Raw genomic sequence first — 23,665 nt, 5'->3', positions numbered from 1 at the left:
TGGGTTAGACTCTACCCATTTGGGTTTTTTTTTAGCTGATAGTAGTTTTTTTAGTAACGAGGTTCCAAGCGACCTGAGACAAGCTAAATGTGATGTCGACGGTCGTCACCGAGTCATGAGCGCGACGTCCAGCTATGCTATGAAGCCCCTGCCAACGTTGAGGAAGTACTAACAACGTGACTGATACCAAACCGAGTAGAGTAGAGCTGAGTAGTGCTAGAATTAAGGACAAGCACGGTTGTGTTTCTGTTCACAAAGACACAAAATGAACACCACCACCAACAACACAAATCACCAAAACTTACATCACACACTGCAGCTTTAAAGCATTTTCTTTTTTTTTAATTTACAATAAGTGGAATCAAATCTGAGATTGAATCTTGCTTTTTGGTCGGAATAATCATGACAGGGAATTTTCACATCATCATGTGTACTCAGCAGAAACACACAAGTGAAAATAAAATTAAGTTATAGTATTGTTTTTTAAAACAGGTGTGTGTATTCACCACATTATATAACTATGAGATACTGATTTTGCTTTTGCTTTTTATCACTTTATTTAAAAAAAGTTGTACAAAGGAACCACTCGCGTGTAAGCTCCGGACTTCCTGTTTAGTTCCCCCGCTGTTGACTGGTGGAAAGGGATGAGGTCCTCGGAAAATACCAAAACAACGCAGTGAAACCGGAATAAAAGTTCACCCACAATGAGCTGGTATGTATTTCCGTCCATATGGTTAATCTAAGGCACCAGCTAATTGTTAAAATATGATTTGTAAGTCCACACAGACGAACCCACCGGCTAGTTCCCGGAAGCGTTTCACAAACAGCAGCAGAGCAGCAGTTAGCATTAGCTTCTTAAAACTCACAGCTAACATGGTGAAACTAACTTCCAGACGTCGCAGTTTATCCACAAATAACACTCAGACATCGCTATTTTGCCCAAAAGCAGTGTGTGTGTTGTCAACCAGTCGCTAGTGAAACGGCAGTTTCTTAAATCTTCGACCTAAGAGTGTTTGTTTTATAAACAACAGGTACTGTAGCTAAGCTAGTAAACGGAAGCCGAAACATAAGTGATTAAGTCATTCAATAAATCTGAATTTATCACAATGTGGACGTCGTAGCCTTTAATACTGTTTTTAAATATCATGGCGAGGCTGTGCTTCAATAACGGAAACAAGGACATGAATGTAGCTGTCAAATTAACAGAGGCAGCAACAGCTGAAGCCATTTAAATTTGACAGTGGCTAACATTAGCATACAGGCACCTGTCAACCACTTACATTGTGGTCACATTACTACACTATTACTATTAACACTACTCTACCACTATACTTGAAATGCCCTGTTTTTCATGAAACATGTGCAGTGCTGAGTTGTGTACACTTTACTTAAATATTAGTAGGTAGATGAGTGTAATTACTGCAAGTTAAGCTGAAAACTATAGCACAGTCTTGCAAGGAAATTTGCAAAAACAATTTTTATCATAATGATATTGCAAAAATCCTTTTAACATTACGGTGACATAACATTATTTGTATGATGTGTTCTTTTCTCTGACAAGAAGGTCAATCATGCAATACTATCAGACCTGACCGAGGTAGTGTTTTGGTGCTTGTCCGTTATGCAGTTCTAGCACTCGACTCTAATCATTTACATATGCAACACAAAATCACAATTTGATGACCAAAGCAGTTCTTTGGTGTTCAATCACTGAAATAAAATACAGTGGAACCGGTTGTGATTCGGCTCATTATTTTAGAAATGTCCTTGCTAGATGTTGGAGATTAGGTTGGTACACTGCGGGTAGATAGCCAGTCCATAGTTTTTACATTTTCTAGATATCACAAACAATCTAGGAGTTATGGTAATGAGAAGTGTGCTTTCTGGATCTTTTATGTGGTTCCTTTTGCCTACTAGAATTGTAGTGTCACTTGTGAACTGGCATTATGTTTTTAATGTCTTTAAGAGACCATGGTAGTTTAAGTGACCATGGTAGTTGTATTACATTTTTATTTTGGGACTTCATCGTGTTTCTAAAGATTCGGCTGTGGCCAAGTTTCATTCAATTCAAGTCTGTCATAAATTCACTGCTACTTTCCCACAATTCATAAATGCAGCTTAAAAGGAAGTGACAGTGACGTGTATGTACCAGAACTTGCTTTACAAAACGTTCCACATTCTTTGTGTCATTTACAAGGAAGACAGTAATGAAGCGGACGAGATGTCGTCACTCAGTTTGGTCAGTCGGTCAATAGCTGGCAAGCAGTGCTTCCACCAGCTCGCACCGCCAAATACAAGGTCAAGAGTGGGGGCTCTAGACAAGTCAAAAGAGTCTTTTATGGGCTCTGCTGACTGATGCATTCCAGTAGGCCCTGCACACTTGCTACAATGACGCGAGAAGTTTGACTTTGGGGTCATCGTCAGAACAATTCCACTTCCCAGTGTCTTCAACCAGCCCTCTGTACTCCGTGGAGTATCTGAGGTCAGATGATGCGCTGCCACTCTAATGGCATACACATTTTGCCGTTGTAGTGAAAAGCCATTGGTTCCTTTCAGTGAGTGAATACTGTGTCCAGGATAGAGGAGACTGTTCCGTCTTTGTTCTTGCCTACGTGCGTACTCGATGGCGGTGACGTGGAGCCCACGGCAGCATAGATCACATCTCTCTGTAAATGCAAGATCACCATTTCAAATGTATAACATAGCACTTTTAAAGTCTCTGGGCCTGAAAAAGGACAATGACTGACTTTTTCTAACAACGTTCTAAATTAGTGGTATAGATTTCTATCGAACATATTTAAAAAGGTCGGCTGATTAATTGGGCCAATGTGTTGTTCAAAAACTGGTTACTGAAGTTAAGCATTTTTTTTGTTTCATTTGTTATGATTACACAGTTTTATTTCATCAGATAGAGGAAAAATGAAAATCATCTAGTATGACTTGATCCATTCAAACTGATTGTTTGAATGGATTTTTAAAGTATAATGACATAGGACGAGGTAAACTCAGTAACAATAGATATAATGACACAAAGATCCTCAGTCTCAACATGAAAAGGTTTGAGATATGTTGATATAAACTTTAAGCATTGTGCAAACACTCTTGGAGAAAAAAACACATCATTTACTGTGAATGTTTTCCTTCCAATGTGTGAAATGTTTCTCTTTTTAACATGGTGTTAGTTGTTTTCTGTGAAAAGAGAAGTTTAAAAACCACAATAAACAATTGGTTTCTTCAACTTTCACACTGGAGCAAAACTGAATCCTTAGTTTGTGCCCATATTGCGCCCAGATATATTGTCTCCTTCATATATTCTAGCGACAGTAGTTCACTTTTTTCAAATTTGTCCAAAGCATGTAACATAGAATACAAAGCCAGTGTTTAGCTGAACTAAACCACACATTTTCAGAAAAGATCTGGGCTTCGATTTCTGTAAAACTCCACTTTTCTGTCCTCAGCTGTTTTGCGGCCGGGCCTCTGCCATGACAGACACCAGCGCTTGGTTCGCAGGGACCGACTTACCAATGTTTCTAAATGTGACAGCCCCTACAGAAATACTGCTGTGTGAAGAAACGCTAGAAATGATTCTCACACTGACTACCATCCTCCCTCTTTAGAGTTCTCTGCTACGATTTTCTCTCTCTCTCTCTCTTTCCCTGAAGCACACTTCATGCGGTGTGTGTGTGTGTGCGTGCGCCAGTTCTCATGGGCAGTTGAAGTGAATGACCACTTTCCTTTATAGCTCTAGGCATACGCAGAATCTATAACATTAAGCACTCTCTTCCGCATTTTTATATAATTCTCCAGTACATGCATCAAATCTATCGTTTTGGATTCTTTCGATGCCATTGAGCAACAAATCTTGTCATGGTCAGCTCTGCCGAGAAAAACAAATGACAGCATCGAAAGCAAACATTTAAAATGCATATTTCATATTGCCATGATGGTTGTTTGGAACATTATAGGGTTCATACTTAACTATTCCATTGGGTTTTTTCTGTGGATGTCATGGTTTGTCTCCCGGACACACCCACCAAGTGACAGGAATGCCGGTTGGAAGGCCGTTGCTGTGTAATGTTGATAGAAAACCAATATTACAACCAGAGGAAAGAAAACACATCCTCAAGAAGGCATCTCTAATACTTTAAACAGATTTAATTGAAAGGATAGTTCAGGGTTTTATGAGGTATTGACATGTTTTCCAACACTGACTTTGCTGCAATTTTCAAGCCTCTGACAGATGACATGGCTGATGACAGGGACAGAAGGAAAAATGGATTTTAGCCACTAAAACTAAACTCACTAATTGCTCCTTTTCCCCACACCAAAGCCCAGAGAGAAAATTTATGCTTTTTAGTCTTGGGACCTGCTGGTCAACCTTTGTCTATTTAGTAACCTTGTGACACTAAGTTAAACTCAAATAAAGGATTTCAAACACAGAAGTCACGATGTAATTTATTTGAACTTACTGATTCAGGCAGCTGTGGCTATTTTAACTAGTGTTAGCTGTGATGTAATATCGCCGATTTTAAGTAAGTAAGGAAGTAAGTAAGTAAGTAAGTAATGTGAGTTAAAATTGCTGATTTTCTCTATGGACTTTGGTGTGGGAGAGTGATTGGTGTGGAAAAAGTTGTCTAACGGCAAGAAAAAGCAGCAGACATATTCATAAGAAAGCATAGACATGAGCAGGTGTAGATTTATTGATAAGTGGCTAAAATATGTTTGTAAATACCTCATACAACCACTTTTAAAAACCCTTAACTATTCCCTTTTCTGTAAATACTACCACACAAGTGGTGTAGTAGCACAGTGGAGCTGCTATGTGCTCTCTGTGAGTTCTGTTATGTTCCCTTAAATTTCACTTAGAAATGTATTTATTTTTATGACCCACACACACGTACAAATCGCTGTTGCTCATGTTCATTAGTTAAGGTTTATTTATTCTGTAATTTTTAGGAAGATTAAAAATCTCTTTTACAAGACCTGAGCGTTGTCATGTATACATAATATTGAGACAATTAAGTGGCGAAGCCATCAGCACAGAAACACTAAAACATTCACAAGTATTAGAAAGGAAACCTTTATTGTGCCTTAGGGGAAAAGGGTGTGTTGAGTTTTTTTTTCTTGCACTTTCACTGTTCTTGTAGTAAGGTGCACATTACAAATTAAAACTCTTAGAAGACAATATGTGAGTCACTGTTGTTTCCTCATCGCAATCACTGGAAAATGCACCACAAGCAAGAGGAACAATGGAAGTAGTTTTAGGTGTTGGGACTAATTTCATAATCTGTCGATTAAGTTATCATTTGAAAGATAATGTTAATCAGTGCCTCTCAAATGTCTTGTTTTGTCCCCAAAACAAAGAGCAAAGAAATCAGAAAATATTGACATTCTGAAAAATCAGAAAACTTGTTTCAGTCCTTTAAAAGTACACTCAAACTAATTAGTCGATTACAAAAATAGTTGACGATTCATTTAGTAATCAATTAATAATTGATTAATTGAGTAATTGTTTCAGCCCTAATGAGGTGCTCACACCTGTAGACAGTGTGGTGATTGTTTGGTACGTGTCTGACCAGTCTGAATTGATTATGTAGTGGTTGTTCTCAGTCTTCAGAGCCCCAAAGTTTTCAGTGGTGCATTAAAAATTCATCAAAAGTGGCGATGGATTATCCAGAAACACGGTGACAAATTAATTTCATTTGATGCTCTTGCAGGGTGAGGCCGATTCTATGGTATTGTAGCTTTGGGAGAGTTAAGTTCACATAAAAAAAAGCTGTTGTGTTTTGGAAAATGAATCCCCCACAGTTTTAATCACATATGTACGTACGATATTCAGCTATGGCGTAATGGCTTACTAATCAGATAAACAGAGAAAGGTGAGTCACAATCAATAGAGCTGAGTAAGTAGTGAGGTTATTTTTCCGTGTTGGCTCACCCAGATGATGACACAGTGGGTGAAACTGCTTCCCTGAGCCAAAAACAATTCAAAATGTAATCAGTTCAGACTCGAATGACTTCAGTTTGTAGTCGAATGTTTTTTTCATTCTTTTTTTTTAAAGCAAGGTCAGGACCACTGATACTTTATTCAGCCTCAAGCACAGAATCAACACAGGAGGCAAATCAAAGAGAGTCTTGCTACCTGAGCCACTAGTGAAACTGGAGTTTTTTTTACTTTAAACCAGATTAATCCTGCTGTTATTTGACCATGTTGGGTTTTGTTATTGAGTTGTCATCAAAAGGATCTTCCTCACACATCAGTAGCAGTTGGTTGCACAACGAGGCTCCACATCACACCCTCTCTTTTCCATCTCATTATTCTACACACCTTCCTTTTGACGCAGCTGCTGCCTCACCCCGCCTGTCAGCCACAACTGTCCATCATATAGCTTAGATTTCAGGCCATTAGTGTCACATCAATAACAACCTACAGCCCAAGCACGTTCGCAAAGGCAGTGTTTTCTCTGATATTCTCCAGCGACTTATTAAGGCACCGGCAGGGTTTTTGAAATGGGGATAAAAGATTGTGTTTTAACTAAGAAGGGGAGCGGGGTTCCTTTTCTTTTACCAAAGCTATAGTTGTGATCTTTGGGTTCTTCTTTTAAGAGTAAGGAAAAGTTTGTGTTTCATTCAGAAAATTAGGCACAACCACTGCTGTTGCACTAAACTTAATGCCTTGTTTTGGTGTTGATCAGTATAAAGTTGTTCATTTATGTATAGTGGTTTCTGCCTGTCAAGTCAACAGAACTATTTTCTTAACGTACAATTCAACGATGTGACCATAAGAATTATCATTATAAAACACACTCAAATCTGTCGATACAGTTATCACATTATTGAAGACAACAAAAAACAGAAAACAACAAAATCTTGTTAAAAACAGACATTTCACCCATCTGAGTTAAAAACGTTCAAAGTCAGGGTTCACACGGGTCTTTGAAATCCTTGAAAATGTGTCAACTAAGCTGTGGGAACCCTGCAAAGTAATTGCATGTGATTATACCTTAAAGAGTGTTTTGCAATGCATAATAAACATATCGACTTATAACGGGCCTTATATTTTGAAGATAGTTTGCCCAACCCCTTTACAACATTTTCAGGCTTTTGACTGCAATTTACGGAACACTGGTTCAGACCATGTCAAGATTCCTTTTTTTTTTTACAAAACAACTAAAAACGTACTCTGTCGTATAACTATTATTACTATTGTTTACAGCTGCAACTAATGAATATTGTGGTTTGGTTGATACATTGTCAGACATTCTGTAAAAAGGTTTAGCAGTGTCTCGGAAACCTTGGAATAGTGATGGACCCATTGTTGAAATTTGTGCACAAATATTCAGTTCTAATGAATTCTTCGTTACATGAAGTAAAGAAACCAGAACATTTAAGAAGCTGAAAAATCTTGGAGCTTGTTTTAGTTATAAAAAACAAGCAAACCTATTTATTATAAAAACAATAGTTAATTTAGTAATTATTAATATTGAATTATTTGCATTGACTCTTGCTTTAATTTCTTTGTACTTGATTTATTTTTTATTCTTTATAAGTTGTTTTGAATTTGTGTACTAACTTTATGAACTTATTTACACTATAGTGAGTTCATGCAGTAAATGGAGAAGAAAAGAGCCTCTCTGTTTAGTGACTTCCTCTTTCAGGGGGGAGCCAGATGTTTTCAGTGATGATGTGATGTTCTTGTATGACTTTGGCCTCATACTTGAGAGCAGCAGCAGTGATTAACAGCTTCAGATTGTCTGTGTCAGCAATCTGACCCCCCCGTCAGCCGTCACATGTCAGTGACCATCACATCATTCAGTGATTTCACTGAATGATGCGAGTCATTTTGCCAGTTGCTAATGTTCACTGTCGCTTGTCTTTTTTTCTTTTAGGATTCCCTTCAAGAGCGGGCAACCAAAGAAGCAGATTGTCTCTAAAACTGTAAGTCACTCAAACACATGTACACTGGCATTAGTCAAAAGCTTCAAAAGATGTAGTACACAAAATCCAAGAATTAAGTGTCTCTGTGAAGGGTTAGCGACTGTTTGCTGTACAACAATAGCCTCGTTTCCACCAAGCGGTACAGTGCAGTTTGGAATGGTACCACTGCGGAATGTGTGGGTCAGATGATGATAGTTGCAACAGCGATGTAAATGGCTGTAGAAGGCTGTAGGGGTGGGTTTTATAAATGGTATGGTTTGGTACATTAAAGCACTGGGTCAGGCTGGCCTGAGAACAGTACCTTTTACTCGGTAGGCATCAGCAAGATACGTAGCGTGACGTCACTTTCCTTCTCGGTCTGTGGTTGTTCGTCTCAACAAGACGTCAGGCATTGTATGAGAACAGACTGCGGGCGTTGAAGAAACATCGGTCACAAGGGAGTTGTTTTTCCTGTTGCCCAATCAGCTCACCGTCGTGGGTAGTACCATTTTTACTCTGGTACCCCAAGGGAAGGATGCCAAAAATGTAACAATTGGGGGCCAGTTATTTGGAGACTATGCCTGATGGAAACACAAAAAATACATACTACCAAACCGAGCTGTTCCACTTAGTGGAACACGACATGACCTCTCGCTTGCATCCTCAGTTAGCTGTTAATGGTTATGCTAATAGCGAGAAAACATGGAGACACCAGCTCCTGCAACAAAGTCTTTGAAATTGTTCTTGTTTGTTTGTCACACAATTGACCTGAACATCAGAGCATCTAAATGTTTACCCTGAACTTTTAACTTGAATGCTAAAGTTTAAGAAAATAAATAAGAGTTGTTTTCCTTGTACATTGTGTCCATTGATATAGTCTGTAAGCAGCAATTTAGTTATTGCTCAGACAAGAATGATAACAACTAATTAGCACTATCGTCAAAATCCCCCAAAAATATAAATATATAATTTTTTTCCTGTATCACCCACCTCTAGGTGTGGGTTTTTTGTTTTTCATCGTTGTGCGTAAGTGACAACTCTCTGTCAGTGTGTTTAGGAGCCGCACCACTGTGCTTGGTGCGCCAACCAAATGGTGCCAAGAACTGTGCATAGGTTATTTTTGGTAACTTTCTCAACTTTAATAGTTGGAACACAAATGCTTATGAACTGTACCAGAAGTGAACTGTACCACTTTGGTGGAAATGGGGTTAAACCGTACACACAAACTGAATAGTGTTCTGAATAATGAAAAAAAAAAACAACTTACTAGATGCCAGTTTGTCTGAGTCGGTCAAGAGGGCAGAGGTAGTTTACCTTGAAGTAACAGTGAGTGGGTGTTCTCCCTCCTGGAGAAAACCACTTCCACTGTAATGGGTCTGTGGCCCGGCAGTCGCTGTCAGACTGGGTTTCCAGCTTCCTGTGCCATCCTAAGCAAAACGCAGGGAGTGGGTTAGATCCTGCCCAGTTAGATGATCCACTAGTGACAGTGTGTCAACCGCCTCCCTCTGTGTTTTGGGCCTCTGTGTTTAAATTCAGGAGCCCACAGAGCCACAAGAAAGAAGTTCCCGAGGCCTCTATAATCCACGTGACATGTTTGAGAGACATGGACGGACGCACTGTCCAGGCCCTGACTCGCCAGAGGAACTTTGTGTTTTCACCTTTATTCCAGTCACTGGATCTCCTTTCCTTTCCACTCCACCTCAGGCTGTCAATCGATAACAAAAAATTTTATTGGATTAGATTTCCAACAGTTCTGATACCGACAGTTCTGTCTGCCTGTAATGATACGACTATATTAAACAGGATAACACATCTACGAATGTCTGAAGGTGTTGTTTCTCTTAAAATACTAAATCTGAAGACGAGACAAACAGTGGCAGTCTGCCTTACAACTCCATTTGATAGGCAACAAAGATGTGGTGCCAAGTCACCAGAAGCACAGCAAAAAATAACAGTTACAGTTAAATTATTCTGTATTTATTTTGCAAATTGTGTTGTTAAATGTTTGTTTTTATCTCATCATCAAATATTTTCCAGGGTTTTAATAATTAAAACAAACTTCCTGGTTTTTCAGCTTCTTAAATGTGAAGATTTTCTGGTTTCTTTGCTCCACATAACAAAGGAATCATTAATTGATCGTAGTTGCAGTCCTAACTGAGTTTGATTATGATATTGTTTCAACCCTAGCTACTGCCATAGTTTTTAAACTTAAGTGAATTCTGGACAAGAAGTTCTTAAAAACTTGGTGACCTTTCAACGTTTGAAGTCAAAGAGTGAGTGGTCAGAAACAAGCCTCTTTTTATCCTTTACTTTTGTCTTATTATTCCTCAGATAATGTGGAAATATCAAAGTTTTATTCCCAAATGCTCAACAAATAAAAATTCAGCTTTTGGAACCTGATTATATAAAAAAAAAGGGCAGTGTGGTTATTGTATTTCTTTACTCGTAATCAATTATTTTCTGTGACTGAACAATTACAATAAACACATTTGTCAAAATGACAGGATTTTACATCAATTATATCTCTCTTTTTTTAGGTGGAAAGAGACTTTGAGCGTGAATATGACAAACTCCAAAAGTAAGTTTGCATTTTCAAACTAAATTTGATGATTATTATGACATTGTTCATATTGTATTTAACTGAAAAAAATGTACCTTTGTGTTTTTGAAACTGTTTTGGTGCTGTCAGCTTGATAAAATGTGATTTCTCCAACACCGTATGTGTGCATACATGATCATTTAAAGCATATAACTTCTACTGCAATATGTATTTAGTGTCCAAAAGGCAGAGACTGTTTTCTTATCCAATTGAAAGTTGTCTTGGACAACAAAAATGTTCATTTTGTTTACATAGTCCAAAAAACTTGGAACATTTGTAGTTGCTTTCACAAATATGTGCATTTTGATCCAAAAATGTGGCATCTAGTGTACACTTAGTGCAGGACGTTAGGCTCCACTTGATTACAAAGTGCTCTGAAACCTCATATATAACATACACCATATTTAAGAGTATACTGTCTTCATCCCCGTTCTGTTTATAGTTGTGTGTCACTATATTGAATTTATTTGTTCAATTGTTGATTGTTCTCTGTTCTGTGCAGATTAAAAAATACCACACATAATCCATGGAAACTATTTATATCTTCAAGTTCCCATCTTTGAATTAGACCAGTGGTTCTCAAAGTATCACCTGATAAAATATTGAGCTCTCAGTAACAGCATTATCACCATCGTTAAAATACAGTGGTCTAAATAGGTAGATTTAGATTTATTCCCAATATGATCATTTTTCATTTTCTGCTGCACTTCGTCCACATACCCTGTTTACTAAACAGTAAAACATTATTTCTGATTTCCTTCCAAGTTCCACCAGAGGAAGCTTGCGTGTCACTGGTGGTACACATACCACAGTTTAAGAACCATGGCATAAGATTATAGAGTGGGTACTATTTCATGGTGTCGTGTGGAAACTGAGGGAGGTTCCATGCGTGAAGATTTTATCGCAAATCACAACGCAACTGCAGTATCTGTGAGAAAAATCGCAGTTAGGACATTTCCTGCGTATTGTTCCCCCCTATTGTTGATGCATCCTCCTGCATATCCGAATCAGATTTGTGCCACAAACGTCCAATATGTGACAACGATCATACCAAAATTCCTTTTATTTAAATTGAGCTTAAGTCAGTACTGAACCTAAAGTTGTCAAATCACATTTCAGTTGCCTTTGCGACGTAATAGAAATGTAACTATGGACATTTATACCAACAGCAAACCCCTAAATCACACTCCATGGTCCTAATGTCATATTGGCGTTGACAAATTGTTGTCCAAAGTAGGATGAAGCTGTCAATTTACACCCTTAAGAATTGACAGCTACTACATAACTGCTTTACTTTAAAGCCATGGCATCAGTGTTTCTGTGAATCTCAAACATGAGGGGTTCAGATTAGTTGAGGCACAAAAAGCTTCAGGACCATCCCAGTCCTCCTCTCACTGTGACACAGAGGTTATAGAAACTCCTTGGGGGGGCCCCGCAGAGTGAGTGGGAGAGCCATTTTCCTCTCAGGTTTTGTTGAGTAGGACGGGCCTTTATCAGCAAGGTGTGGTGCCAATAGATCTTATGGATGAGTCAGAGCAGCAGGCATGTACAGACATTTAAGTTCTCCACCCTAGAGATCCATTTCAACAACACACCATGCCCCAGTGTGTGGCCTAAATACTATAAACATCCACCCGACTGAAGACAGTTGAATTTTAACACAAATATAGACCCTGCAAAAACATTCTCCTTAAGGAATGTGTTGTCTTTTTTATTAAATACATGCAAATGACGTACAGGACAGAGCTGGATACACAGAATGAACATCAGTTTATTTCACCTATTGGTAAATGTGGAGAGAAGATGTATGACATTAATTATTGTCACTGAGGAATGTTATTGTCAGTGGCCAATTAAATAAAGTGTAAGTTGTGAACTTAAGATTGTGAATAGGTTTGATTCCGTGCGACCGGTGACGGTATTCTGACAACATGCCTGTTCATTATCTCGTGTCATATGAAGGTTTAGTGTGTGAAAGTCATGTGAAATGCAGTAGTGACCAGTTGTCTGTCTGTCTGTCTGTCTGTGTGTGTGTGTGTGTGTGTGTGTGTGTGTGTATAATGGAGCAGAGTGCAAAGAGCAGCAGCTGTTCCTCTGGGCTGCTCTATTAGCACCTCTTGAGAAGAGACTTCAGATAAGCTGCTCCTTATCCAGAGTGGCTCTCTCACAGCAGTGTTGACAGTTTAGGGAAGATGCAGTGGCAATGTGCAACATTTATTTTTTTTAAGTAGAAGTTTTTTTTTCCAAAGAATAAATCGGCTCATATTGATAATTACTTATGTAAACATTTGTGAACGGAACATTCACAAATTTGACCTAAAACATGAAAAGCAATTACACTACATGTAATATCTCCTTAGTGTTCAAATAAACACAATATTCATTATATATTGTTGTTAAAAACATGTTTTCAGATTTTCCAGCTTCTTAAATGTGAATATTTTCTGGTTTATTGGCTCCATAAAGCAAAGAAATCATTCATTTTTGGTCAAGACATTTGAGAAACACTGATTAACATTTTTCAACATTTGCTTGACCAAGTGATTACTCCATTAGTCGATAAAACAATCAACATTTTAGTCTATTATGAAAAGAATCGACAGTAGTATCCCTAACTGCAAAAAGTCTGTTTTATTAATTAAGCTTTCTTTGCACATATGGTCTCTACAAGAACACAACCTGATTGTGCAGACATTGGACTACACAGATTACCAAGCTGAAGTGACTTGTATCAGATTATATTCAGTGATAGGACTTGGATGTGAGGTCAGTCTGGACACAGAATTCCGGTTTCTTAACTCGGAATTTTGGAATGTAAATGTATGTCCGATATGTGTCCATACAGGAGTGAGATTGGTCATATCAGAATCAATGCAGGTTTTTTTTTTTATGTGCACATGGCACCAACAACAGCATTAAAATCAAACAACAATAGAGGACCATGTCGTCCTCTAGAGCTAAATCTCACCCACAGATTTGTCTTTGCTATATCCTACTTCATTACCAAGTGACTTCACAAATCAGGTATTTCCTGTTGTCCATGATGTGTGGAAAAAAGGTATAACAAATCCCTTTTTGAGATGGCAGTTATGAATGTGAACCATGAAAACTGATCTATAGTGAATCAGATCTGGATCGGATTGATGACATAAATTGAGGAAAATCCCTGTTTTCACGAACATATTCCACCTCAGACTGATGGTGCCTCACCACAGAGTGACAATCATAAACTATCAGGGTAATAGATATTAATATTAATCTAAATTCAAAAGGAAAGTCCCTGTTTCCACAGAATAATAGTTCACCACCACCCACCAAGTGACAGGGCAGTCTGATTTTATTGTTTAAATAATTCTACTGTGCATTCTTATTTTAAAGCCCTGTACCTTTTAATTTATGCAGTGATATTAGTCAGTGTCAGGACTGTAGACGAAAAACACTCACATGTATTCATGCACCTGTGGGAATAGTGCAGCAACACGTTGTTTATTTGTTTCTCGGCTGCTGAACAATTAATAAAAACTACCTCTGTTATTTTAAGGCACTTTGCTTCCATTTCGCCAAGTTCCAAGTTCTCAAATAACCATATTTGTTTCCCTTTGTTGCGTCTTGTGACAAAGTGGCCACGGTTCCCTCCTCAGGAAATCTGCCACTCTGCAGCTATTGTCTGCCTCGTTCACATAATCCCTCAAAGCAATGATGGAAATGAAACCCCATCACATTCCCCCTTTTTCATCAACCCAGCAGAAGTGATATGAAGGCAGTCTCAGGGGAGATTCGAAACCCCTCATTTGCCTTAATTGATATAATGAATGGCACATGTTCCAGCCTCCATAATTGCCATTTTTAACACCCATCAATGGAATATGTGCTGCGGAATGATTGAAGACAATAATGCTTTTCAACGCAAAGGTAGTTGACAGAGGGAAAGAATGATTCCCTATTTTTGTTAATTAGCTAACAGATGTTATAATAACATTTTATATGGAGTCAGTGGAATGTGTAATTCCTGGAACCAAGGGTTTCTACGCTAATTTCCTTTTTTGAGTTTTTTTTTGCTCGGGGGGGGGGGGCTTCCTTGTTCACGTCAACATGTGTCAAGTCTTTTGGAATACTGCAGATTAGAATTGTACAGATCCCGGGTTCGCAACCCCCGGGTCTTGGGCCGGACTGAACTAGGATGCAAAAACCTGCAGGAAGAAAAGCCTTGTGTTTTGTCATTTCTGTATTTTTTTTATTAAATATCCTGAGGGGATTTCATTCAAAAATACCAAACCAAAACAAGGCACTGTATCAGACTGGATGTTACAAACTGCTGTGTCTCACACAGGACTGCACTCTGACCACATTGTCTCTGAGAAACAGACATTGAGGTTGAGTTAAGTACTGTGTTTTGTGAATTTATACTGTAATATATATATGTGTGTGTGTGTGTGTGTATATATATATATATATATATATATATATATATATATATATATATATATATATATATATATGTATATATATGTATATATATATATATATGTATATATATGTATATATATATATATATATATATATATATATATATATATATATATATATATATATGTATATATATATATATGCATATATATATGTATATATATATATATATATATATATGTATATATATATATATATATATATATATATATATATATGTATATATATATATATATATATATGTATATATATGTATATATATATATATATATATATATATATATATATATATATATATATATATATATATATGTATATATATATATATATATATATATATATATATATATATATATATATATATATATATATATATATATATATATATATATGTTAGGATACAGATATCATATTGATATATTGCATAGTTAATATATGTAAAAAGGTTTACAAATGCTTTGACAAACATGGCAAACCCAGCTTACTCTAGGAGAGAAGCGCAAAAATTCCGAACACCAAATGTTATTAAAATAAATGTAAAAGAGAAACAAAACCAGGAAAACATCATATTTTAACATGTCATTAATAATGGATTACTATAAGCTCTGTTGCAGAAATGGGACAACTCCTGTCTGGTCCATCGTGTCAAAAAAAAGTTGGGAACCACTTATATGGATAGATATTTATTAGTGGGATATTTTGTGGACGTTTGTTTGTTGTTGTTTTTTGCCTATTTGCTATACATTTCTGTTCATGATTCCCACCGTTGTCAGCACTGAATCTACTGATGCTTTATTACCAGACCAGAAGTTGGCTGATGATCATTCTTCTTCTTCTTCTTCTTCTTCTTCTTGTCCCACAGGCTGGAGGATCAGACGAAAAAGCTTCACAAGGACATGAAGAAAAGCACTGAGGCTGATTTAGGTGTGTTCTGCTCCCAACCTGTGTGTTACCGCCTGGTGTGCCATTGATCTCCACTTGTTCACCAACATACTTGATGTTGCTTGGCAGGTTTTTTTTTTCTTTTTTTTTTATGGCTAGAAAGACGGGTGATTGTCTTGATTTGTTTGGCAGTGCGACAGCTCTCTGAAAAAACACCGGCAAATGAGACGAAAGAGTGCAAACCTCTGAATTAGTCGGTCTTTTATCGTTTCTTTTTCCCCTTCCCGGCTATCACAGTGTGCACGTTTTGAATTTATGAGCATGTTTCTTTTGTACAAAGCGTAGTTAGCGCTCTACCATCTCTGCCCTCATTTAGCCATGTGTTTGTCAACCGCAAAAACCCCATGTTTACTTTTTATTTACTTATGTGTTAGTTTTTTAGAGTTGTGTGTTTGGGAAGTAGCAATAGACACAGAGTACATGTCCTGTGGTAAGTCGTCAGTTGTGAGGGTGGGGATGAGTGGAGGAGAGAGAGAGAGAGAGAGAGAGAGGCTTCATTTCCTCTCCTTTGTGCTCTGAAATATGGACGTCTGCATCATCAAAGTGTCATAGCTGTCAAGCCCTCATTATTGTTAATGGACTCCATCTGTCACACAGGTCCTGTCTCCACCAACCGCTACCACACAAAGACCTGGACCTAATCTGCATGTCAGCACTACATTTAATACAATGTTTTCGTTAACAGGCGTCATTTATCAAGTCCAAACTCTATTGAAGTCACTGACGGTTAGCTGCTGAGGGAGGATAATAACGTTTGAGAGGTTTTCCTGTTAAGTTTCAGTTCCAGTGAAGACTCTTTTTTTTTAACTACACTGAAATTAGCTGTTAGATCCAGGATTTATGAATCCCAAGGGAATCCAATGAAGTGTTAACAACATTTCCACTGCTAGTAGTTGGTTTGACCCATTTATGCACGTTCTCCTCCTGGTTTTTAATAAACCATCCCAACTATTTCTGCCCCACACTACAGGACTTTCAAATCTGACTTGATTTTAAAAAAACGTGGGAGACGGCAGACACACGGACTTTGTAACCAATGATTTTTAATGTTTTAAAGCACTGACTACACAACCAGTCAAGAAGTTTTTAGTGATAGCTTTTAGTGACGAATTATAGAATTTAGCAGAGGCTGTGCACGGAGGGGCACAGCAGCGCTCCACTTTTGTCCCCTTATGATGCTTAAATTTAAATGCCTTGTTCATTTTAGGCCATGTTGAATCCCTTAGGGGTTACTCAGAACAACTACTAAAAGACAATGGAAACCAGGGGTCTCAAACTCATGGCCCGTGGTCCACATGGGGCCCCCTGATTGATTTCATGCTGCCTGCCACTTAATATGAAGTTATAATGAGATATTTCTGTCTGTTTTTGTTATTTATAGATTAAGTTTGATTATCTTTATCGGAAATTTAAATAGCTAACCTTAACGACAACTTAGCAGAAGTAAAAGTGCTGGATTAAAATTTTCTAAAGCAAGTTTCTCTGATTTTTCAGCTTCTTAAATGTAAACATTTTCTGGTTTCTTTGCTACATATAAAAAAAAAAATCATTAAAACTGAATAATTTTGGTTTGTGAACAAAACAAGACATTCAAGAACGTCTTCATTTCCAGGTTTGGGAAACATCAACGTTTTTCAACATTTTGTGACATTTTACGGACCAAACAAGTATATAAGAAAATAAAAACAGGTTAATCGATTATGAAAATTATCCTTGGTTGCAGCCCTACCAAAACTGATTAAGAACCAGGTGGAACACAATTTTACTGATCAAAAATGGGGGCAGTCAGAAGGTGGCTTGAATAACTCTTTTGGAATACTGGGAAATTCTTTAGTCTTTAGTGCACAGGTGATTTAAGAAAAAAAACAAACAAAACCCCACAAAATAATAAATTCACTACCTTCAGGTCTGCCAGTCATGTCAGGAAAGGTCAAATCAAGCAATTTGTTACTTGTCAGAAAAACCAGAGATGCAGAAACATCACACCTCAGTAATTGATTGGTTGAAAATTGGTCTTGAGAGAATCCAAAGAGAGTGTGAAAAGAGACCAGGGCCTTTTCCAGATCTCCATCAAGCCCATTTTCACCACAGCCCCCTGTCGACCTGTGTCCTCTCAGTGCAGCGCATGTATTCTCACACTGAAGCCATATCTTGATATATGCTCTGTGTCTAAACAAAGAGGCAAGAGTGCAGATTAACAGTAATTAATGCTGTCAGTGTAGAGTCACTGCAGAGAATCTTATTGCTCGAGTGAATATTCAACACAGCAGGCAGCCTCACCACCCCCTCACAGTTTTTACAATGGGGAGGCAACACTGTGCAGTTCGTTTTTTTACTCTACTTTACTCTATTATTATAATTATTTCCCAAAAGCTGACTTTTGAAAACCCTACTACATATTAAGTGTCATCAACATAGATTACCCACATAGGATTAAGAAAATGTGAAATTCTTGGGGAGCTCTTGATCCTAATCTCAAATTTTGGATTAGAGAAAACAATATACTGATTGGAGATTGGCAGTCACTCCTGTCACCTCACACCAAATCATTTACAGCAATTGCGTTGCAATTTCATATTATTTGTTTGTGTTATAAGTGGTTATATTTTAATAAATTGCCTTAGCTCCATTTCGCTCTGTCGTCTGTGCCCTGAGCACTCATGGAGACATGGTGGGTAAATCTTACCGTAATGTTCATTTGTTCACCATGTAAATAAACGTCAACACTCCAGCGTATACAGTATAAAGAAGCCGTATTTTCGCCACTGTGGTTGCAGTCAAATGGCCTGTTTTACACAAACATAACTAAAAGCGCATAACAAATGAGAAAAAGTTTTGGACCATTGTTCTCAATCTACACGAGCGTCCTCTTGTGGTACCTGTAGGAAAATCAGAAATGTGGGTATTTGATCAGAGGAATTTTGACCATAGTGCATATAAAATGAAACGATAATGATAATGGTGTTACTTCAAGAGCTCAGTATTTTCTCAGGTGGCACTTGGTATAAAAAGTTCCCTTTAATTGGAAAACAGAATTAGCATTTGGGGAGAACTAAATGGATATTTTTGGAATATGGGTTTCAGAGTGAAAATTGACGGTTTTGTCTATGCAACTACTACGCAACTTGGAGAATGCTGTGATGTCATAGTTCCACCTATCAAGCTTTATGTCCACATCTTCATCTTCATTGTTGGTGTATATCTGTGGCAGTGATACAGCGCCACATACAGGCATGGCATATACTACTAATGTCATCGTGTGGATGAAAACATTTCTCTACCCGCCGTACCTGCAGCAATGCAGGCAGTTGACAGAGGACTATGTTCTCCTTTCTCTCTAAACTTTGTTCAGGATTATTGTTTATTTTACTGACAGTGACCTTTAAGAAAAAAAAAAAAAAAAGAAGTACTTTCAAGTTATTTAGGCAAATACCATGTATAGGATTGGGCCTCAGTCATGGTAGTAGATAAATTATGCCCATGGGTTCAAGGAAATGTGAAATTCTTTTGAAATACTTTTACTAAAATTGGAAGTATTTTGTAATCTACGCTTTTATAAAGCATTATAACAAATCATATCATCTACTTTGTATGTGTTTCTGCCAGCCATGTCCAAAGCTGCTGTGAAGATCTCTGCAGACCTGCTGAGTAACCCTCTGTGTGAGCAGGACCAGGCCTTCCTGGAGTCAATGATGGCTCTCGATACAGCCATGAAGAGGATGGACGCTTTCAACCAGGAGAAGGTCAGACTTGTCCCCTCAGTCGTCCACTCTTTCTTTTCTTTGTCTTCTTGGCACCTGCCTTTGCAGCTCGGTTTAAGGCAAAGTGTTTTTCCGCAGACAAACAAAGATCCTTTTGAAAATGTTATGTTGAAAACGTCTCCATGTTTGTCAATATTGTGCAGCATGTTAACTAAATCTACCCGTATGTCTTTCCTTCTGCTGTTTTTTGAAAAGCATCTGTGGAATCATCCTCTATAAGCTCAAGCTACCGGGTATCAGCTGTGAAAAGTGATGCATTTGTGACTCACTGGAGTCGAAAATAACTCGCACAATAGAAAAGGCCCTCTCTCCACAGGAAAATATGCCCTCCCGCAGAATTCACAGTAGTTACTGTGTTTCGCAGCGTGTCTATATTGAAACAAACATTTGGCTTCAGTTCAACTTCTCTATATTGATGCTTCACACCATATTGTCTTGAAAGGCGGTGGCAGGAAAGTTACCTTTTTCCTCCTACATGCAGAAAGGCAGCTACAAGTTGTTTGAATTTATAATAGAGGTCGACTGATTAATCGCTGTCGCCGATTAATCAGCTCTGATGGCACGTTTTAGTTCCGATAGTGGCCATTTGCTATGCTACCTTCCATGTGTAGATACAGATATCTCCACAGTCATGGTTGCTACTGCCTTAGTAGCATGTTTAGCACAATATTATGGGATATTGACTATATTTATTTAATTTTGAGATTATCTTTCCCAAAATTTAGATTATAATAATATAGTATAGTCATTTATCATATCAAATCCCAGGAAAAGAAGACAATTTTACCTAGGCTCGGGAAAATATTTTTCTTTTAGAACATTAAGCCTACATAATTTCAGACAACACTAAATGCAACCAGGAGACATTATGCATGTGAGTTCCCAATCTGACCTTTTGGTGTATTATTTTTTTTCACATGATTAGGATAAAAGGACACAATTTATGTCCATCAATGCATATTGGTTTAATTTTAGTTTGCATCAAGCGTGCTGTGCTACATCCGACACCGCTAATTATGAAATGCCAAGTTTATTGTCAGGGACTTTGTCTTCTGTGAAGCATGCCCTTATAAAAGTAATAGTTTACAGATCTTCATTATGTAGATTAATGAAATTTCAATAAAGTAAGTCAGTTAAACAAAGTTCTATGGCTGTTCAGATTGTGCGAAGCTGCATTTATCCCGTTTCCCGATCTTAAACCTGAATGTGTTTTGTGATTGTCTCCTGATGATTACGGTAATAACAAAAACAACTGTGTGAAAAGAGTCGATGCAGAGACTGCTGCAGTGGGCAATGCACAGCCCGCTGAGCATTCAATGACACTCGTAAATTTCATTACTTCTGCAAAAAAAAAACATGCAGTCCACTAAACAAACACTTGCTGCTGCTGCCACCTTGTGATAGTAGATTCCCAACTAATTGCGTAGAAGTTTGGAGATGTATAGAAATACCCTTATTTTTCATCAATGGCGTCATGTATCAAAAACTTGTTAAACAGTCTGGTTTAACAATTTGGTTTATAAAACGTACAACACTTTTCAAATCGCTTTTGCATCCCCACATTTCCGTCAGCAACACTTGATGAAAGAGAAAGCTCGGATTCTCCACAAAGTTTTAAACTGACGATCTGACAGACAAACCAGACATTCTTTCACCTACGTTTTCCTCATATTTTGTTGATTTGTCTTTCTTTTTTATTGTGTGTTCCTTGTAACGTTTGTACTTTTCAAACTTGTATGTTTTGTCCCAAGGGGACACCATAGATGTCTTTACAGAAGTGTAAGCAGTACAGCGTACTCCTGCCTTTTTAATAGCTGTACTCTGTGAAGATTTTCTTCTCTGGCTGTCAGGCCTCTTCACATTATTTACCGGGTACATTTCAGTTTTTTGATTAGAATCACTGCCACAGGTGGTTATAATGTGAATCATAGTGGCACCGTATGTGTGTATCCTCAAGGCAATACACTGTGAAGAGTAGATGTTAAAAGAGGGGGGAAAACACTGCAAAGAACACAGGAGATCACAGTAAGGCATATGCCGATTGACTTTTTTCCATCTCTGTTTTCTTGACTCATTGCCCTGCTGTTAGGTGTTTTGGGCTTTTCACATTTGTTGCCTTTAAATATCCCCTTTTTTTCCACATGTTGTTGTGAACCAGAATGATTTCATAACCTTTTCCACAACAACTAACAAGATGGAGAAAATACCTTCTTTTTTTTTTATAAAAAGAAGTTCCATTGTAAAATTGTAGTGTAGTATCTCAGAAGAGGCAAACCATCTGGAAATGTACATATTAGGGTTGAGTTGATTTATATTTTCTGTGGAAACTCATGAACTGGACTGTTTCCATTAAAGATCAAACCATAGCTGTGTATCTCTCCAAGATTTTATATGTGTGAAGCAATGGCCACGTTACATCCAAAACTCCCATAGTCGTGTTTAAATACAGCACTAAGGCTACAGCTAACGGTTATTTTCACCATCTATTAATCTGTTGATTATTTCCTTGATGAATTGAGTAATTATTTGCTCTAGAAAATGTCAGAAAATGTTGAGAGAAGTCCATCAACTTGGAAAAAGTTTTTCAAACTTGGAAATGATGATGTTCTCAAATGTCTTGTTTTGTCCACAAACCAAAATGCTTCAGTTTTTATGATTTCTTGTTATATGCAGCAAAGAAACAAAGAAATATTCACATATTTTCATGCTAAAAAATCAGGAATCTTGTTTTAATAATGAAAACATAAAAATATCGATTTGGTGAAATATCGTTCCTTCCTAATTAGCTTAGTGTTGCTTCTTCATGTCTCCTCACGGTGGTGCTGCTCAAACGAATGAGGGAACCTTGGGGGGAAATTACTTGGCTGAAGAAGAAGGAGCTTACGGTGAGATAATGGCAGAGAAAGCTATGTTAAGAGATCTGTGTTTAATACATAGACTTTATGCACTTTGTTCTCTATGTTGTGAATAAATGGAGAAATCCTGCACTTTTAACTTTTCACATTAACGGTTTGTTTTCTACACAGATATCGTGATGTCTCGCTATATAATGGTCTTGCAATATATTGATTAAGACAGAATCTTTGTATCGTGACATTATTGGTATCGTGGACCATGTATTGCATATAGTATCGTGAGGTACCCTGTGATTTCCACTCCATAACATTACAGTACTGTACAGAAGTCTCAGGGCACTTCCAGCTTTGTTGTTTTTATGTCTGCACACATTTTGTGATCATTGGTATTTGGATTGAAATGATGTGACTGGAAGTCAGTCTTATATGTGGTCTTAGCAAACTGTCAATGAGTTGAACTCATACAAACGCAATGTAATGCTCAAGCATGTCTTCAATAAACCTGGTGTAACAGACCTTTTTCCACAGCAGCTATTTTTCAATGTGAAATAATAGAACAAACACAGGTTTTCCCAGTAACATAAGAGTAGGTCACACTAAATACTGTAAATCTTATTAGGAGTGAGTGGGTGAGCACATGTCATCGCAAAGGAAGTTGAGTAATAACTCTGAACTAGAAAGCAACTTCAGTGTCACACAGAATTTGGAAGAGTTTTGTATTTCATGTAAAATAAGCCTTAATGTGTGACGGAGGAGTTAAAGGGACAGCACTGCAGAAGTCGAGGTTTGTTTCTTTCCTTTCCTTTTATTTCCTTTCTTCCTCTGCTTTTACATTCCTCTCTTTCACTGACTGGCTTTGCTCGGAGCTCATCGCGTTTTACAGGAGCCGTTTTGAGTGACCAGACAAAGTAGAATGTTGGTTGGACCGAGCGTGTGGGTTTGTGACCCCGGGTGCGTATGTTCCAGGACTTGGCTTGGTCGATTGCCCAGAAGAGCACTCCTGCCAGTTAGACTGTTTTCAGGATTGAGCAACTTTTACGTTCTTCAGATTTTATACAAAATTAAATGTGCCTTTAATTTGGAGGTGATGAAAAACTTAAATGTCCTTCCTCTCACATACTTGA

General features: G+C 37.6%; 1 protein-coding gene across 1 annotated transcript in view; it reads left to right on the top strand.

Moving 5' to 3' along the window:
- Nucleotides 1-589: 589 nt before the first annotated feature.
- The window catches only part of bin3 (bridging integrator 3), a 42,397-nt gene continuing 19,321 nt past the window's right edge, over nucleotides 590-23,665 (top strand). Inside the window, exons 1-5 of the mRNA XM_044025781.1 lie at nucleotides 590-712; nucleotides 7,890-7,938; nucleotides 10,455-10,495; nucleotides 15,846-15,907; nucleotides 19,532-19,668. Coding sequence (XP_043881716.1) covers nucleotides 705-712; nucleotides 7,890-7,938; nucleotides 10,455-10,495; nucleotides 15,846-15,907; nucleotides 19,532-19,668 — 297 coding nt within the window. The 5' untranslated portion in view covers nucleotides 590-704. The remainder of the gene's footprint in view (nucleotides 713-7,889; nucleotides 7,939-10,454; nucleotides 10,496-15,845; nucleotides 15,908-19,531; nucleotides 19,669-23,665) is intronic.

This window comes from Solea senegalensis, linkage group LG5, assembly GCF_019176455.1.
Source record: "Solea senegalensis isolate Sse05_10M linkage group LG5, IFAPA_SoseM_1, whole genome shotgun sequence".
NCBI classification, from domain to species: domain Eukaryota; kingdom Metazoa; phylum Chordata; class Actinopteri; order Pleuronectiformes; family Soleidae; genus Solea; species Solea senegalensis.
This window is presented reverse-complemented; position numbering and strand designations above follow the sequence as displayed.